A 3175-nucleotide genomic window follows, 5' to 3' on the forward strand; every position below is an offset into this window, starting at 1 on the left:
AGGCTTTTCTCGTTGCACCAGTTCCCGCCCCCTCTCACCCCCGCAGCCCCCGCCTGAGTTTTCAGGGCATTGGTATTATGATTTACGTTCCACCAGGCCTCTGAGCCTAATCCCAAAGCAGATTAAGTTGGGAGGGGGTGTATATGAATGGGGCGGGGGAACTGCTCTCATGTATTCCTCGGTGTCCCTACCTTGTTTTCCGCAGCGACTCCGCAAAAGGACAGGGCTCAGCCATGGTGGACCCCGTGCCGGAAGAGGAGAAGGCGGGAGACGAGCCTGAAGGTTCGGGGGGGGACGCAGCCGCCGCATCTGTGGCCCCCGATGCACCTGGCGCCCAGCAGCCCGCCGCCTCCTCGGCCTCCGCCTCCGCCTCGGCCTCCGCCTCGGCCTCGGCGGTGGCGCCCCGCAAGGCTGAAGTCCCCAGCACAGCGGAAGAAGGCGGGCGGCGGGAGCAGTCTCCGCTGCTGCACCTGGACCTCTTCAACTTCGACTGTCCGGAGGCCGAGGGCAGCCGCTACGTGCTGACCAGTCCCCGCTCGCTGGAGGCCTGTGCCCGCTGCGCGGTCAAGCCGGTGGAGCTGCTGCCTAGGGCCCTGGCAGACCTGGTGCGCGAGGCCCCGGGCCGCTCCATGCGAGTGGCCACCGGCCTGTATGAGGCCTACGAGGCGGAGCGGCGTGCCAAGCTGCAGCAGTGCCGGGCCGAGCGTGAGCGCATCGTCCGCGAGGAGAAGCGGCGCCTCTTCACGCCTCTAGGGCCCGCGGCCACTGCCGCCTCGGTGCCCAGCGCGGGCGGCAGCAGCAGCAGCTGCAGCAGCGCCAGCCTCCCGGCCTCGCCCGCGCCGCGTGCCGCCCGCAAGGCCTCTTCCAGCCCGTCTCCGGCCCGGACACAACCACCTCCCGTGGCTTCGCGGGCAGGTAGGAAGAGCCACTCGCTAGACTCGCTGTCCCGCCGGCGCGAGGGCGCCCTCAGTTCCGAGTCTGGCGCATCGTCGTCTTCCTACAGCGGGGAGAGCCTGCGGGAGCTGCATTGGCATCCGCGGGCCTCGGCCAGGAACAGCTGCCCCGCGGGCTCCGCGTCCTCCGCCCCCAATCCCCTGGGCCGTCCTTCCGCCCTGGCCTTGGCGCCGCTCACCGGCCGCAGCTTCAGCCTGGGTGACCTGAGCCACTCTCCACAGACGGCTCAGCACGTGGAGCGCATCGTGCGCCAAGTGCGCGCCGAGCGGGGCCTGCGGGGGGTGCCGAATCGCGACCGAAAGATCGCGGCACTGATGCTGGCGCGCCACCAGGAGGAGCGCCTGCTGCTGGAGCAGCGCGCCGCGGCCCACGGCCAGTGGGAACAGCAGCGTGTGCGCGCAGAGCAGCGGCGGGAGCGCGAGGAGCGGGAGAAGCAGCGTGCCCTGGAGCAGGGCCGCCGGGCCTGGGCTGCGCAGGTGGAGGAGCGGCGCGGCCGTCGGGGGCGCGAGGAACGCGAGGAGGCACGTAGGCGGCAGCGGCAGTGCGAGCGCAGTGAGGAGCGGCGACGGGAGCTGGCGGAACGCCAGGGCCTGCTGCGGAGGGAACGGGTCGAGCGCGCGGCCCGGGAGGATCGGCTGCGGAAGCTGCAGCAGGAGCAGAACCTGAAGCAGCGGGAGGAGGGCCTGCAGGAAGGGCGCGAGCGGGCCGAGCTGGTCCGCAGGGAGCGCGCTCAGCGCGCGGCGCGCACCAAGCAGCGGCAGGAGGGCCAGCTGCAGCGGGAGAAGCGGGAGCTGAGCCGGGCGGAGCGGGCGCGCCACGAGGCCCTGCTGCAAGGCCGGGCCCAGCAGGAGCGCGCGGACCGAGAGGGCTTGCGAAGCTCCCTGGAGGCCAGCTTGGGCCGCGCGCAGGAGAACTACGAGCAGTTGGTGGAGCAGCGCGCCCGCGAGCTGCGGGAGCGGGCCCGGCGAGAGGAACTGCAGGGCCGGCGGGCCAAGGAGGTGGCTGAGCGCAAAGAGCGCGAGCACCAGGCGCACCTGGAGGCGCTGGCCCGGGTGGGGGAGCGGCGGCTGCAGCACGCGACGCAGGCAGCCGAGGAAGCTGTGCAGCAGAAGGCGCGGCGCGTGGGCCAGAGCCGGATGGAGAAGGAACGAACCCAGCGCGCCAATAAGGAGAAGGTGGAGAGGGATGAGGACTGCCGCCGGCGGGAGCTGCTGCAGGCCATCGGGCGCAAGCTGGAGCGTAGCGAGCAGCTGTCTCGAGAGCGGCGGAGCGCACTGGAGACCGCCCGCTCCACAGCCAGGGCCTCCTTCCACGTGCGGGAGAAGGTACGCGAGGAGACCAACACGCGCTCCTTCGACCGAATGGTGCGGGAAGCCCAGCTGCACGCCAGCCTGGACCGCAAATGACCGCCGCCCTGAGCTGCCCAGGCTGCCACGCTCAGCCCTGCAGGCCCTTCCCCTTGGCCTTTATGACCAGACTGTGGAAGTCTCTGGTCGCCACCCAGGGCCGCGGCCTCGCCAGGCTCCCGACCAACGAAGCAACGAGAAAACAGAATGACTTGCCAGCCCACCGCCTTTTACAAAACGAACTTCATTTGGAAATGACATAGCACAATCTTTAACCACGTCTTGGTGGCTCCCGCAGCGGCCCTTGCCAAGCTTCCCAGTGTGTCTTTGGGATCAGAATAGAACAAAGCTGGGAGAGGCGGGCTGCGTAGGGACTGGGGGAGGGCCCCTGTAGGAGAGGGTGCCGTGGTGGCCGCCCTCTTCTCAGCAGCCGCCCAGGCACCTTCCGCATATTGGTGTCTGAGGTGACATTGGTTATCGCAGCCGAGAAGACGTCGCCTTGGCTCACCTCCATCCTTTTAAATAATGGCAAGTTGCACAAAGCTCAGAGGCCTCGAAGAAAAGCACAGCTCTTCCAAGGTGTTACACCACACCCAAAGACCCCAAAAGCGATTGGCTTCTGTATGCTTGACTCTTAATCTGCCATTTGAGCAAATTCTGGTCTCAGTCATGGTAGTTTTTTGGTTGATTCCCCTAGGCTTTCTAGTTAGACAATCACCTGCCAGTAATGATCAATTTGTGTCTTTTTCCCCCTCTCCTTATTCTCCCAAGTGACACAAGAAATCGGTTGGTTTGGTGATGCTGCTTCGCTTTAGTGGAAGCCCCCAGCCCCTGGGGTAGATGAGTTCCCCAGGCAGCATTGTTTCCACCCGATT

General features: G+C 67.2%; 1 protein-coding gene across 1 annotated transcript; it reads left to right on the forward strand.

Annotated features, from left to right (window-relative positions):
* Positions 1–233: 233 nt before the first annotated feature.
* CCDC177 (coiled-coil domain containing 177) lies at positions 234–2360 on the forward strand. The gene has a single exon (XM_040641277.1). It carries the CDS (start codon positions 234–236, stop codon positions 2358–2360), a length of 2127 nt encoding a protein of 708 aa, XP_040497211.1.
* Positions 2361–3175: the final 815 nt, after the last annotated feature.

This window comes from Ursus maritimus, unplaced genomic scaffold, assembly GCF_017311325.1.
Source record: "Ursus maritimus isolate PB19 unplaced genomic scaffold, ASM1731132v1 scaffold_25, whole genome shotgun sequence".
NCBI classification, from domain to species: Eukaryota; Metazoa; Chordata; class Mammalia; order Carnivora; family Ursidae; genus Ursus; species Ursus maritimus.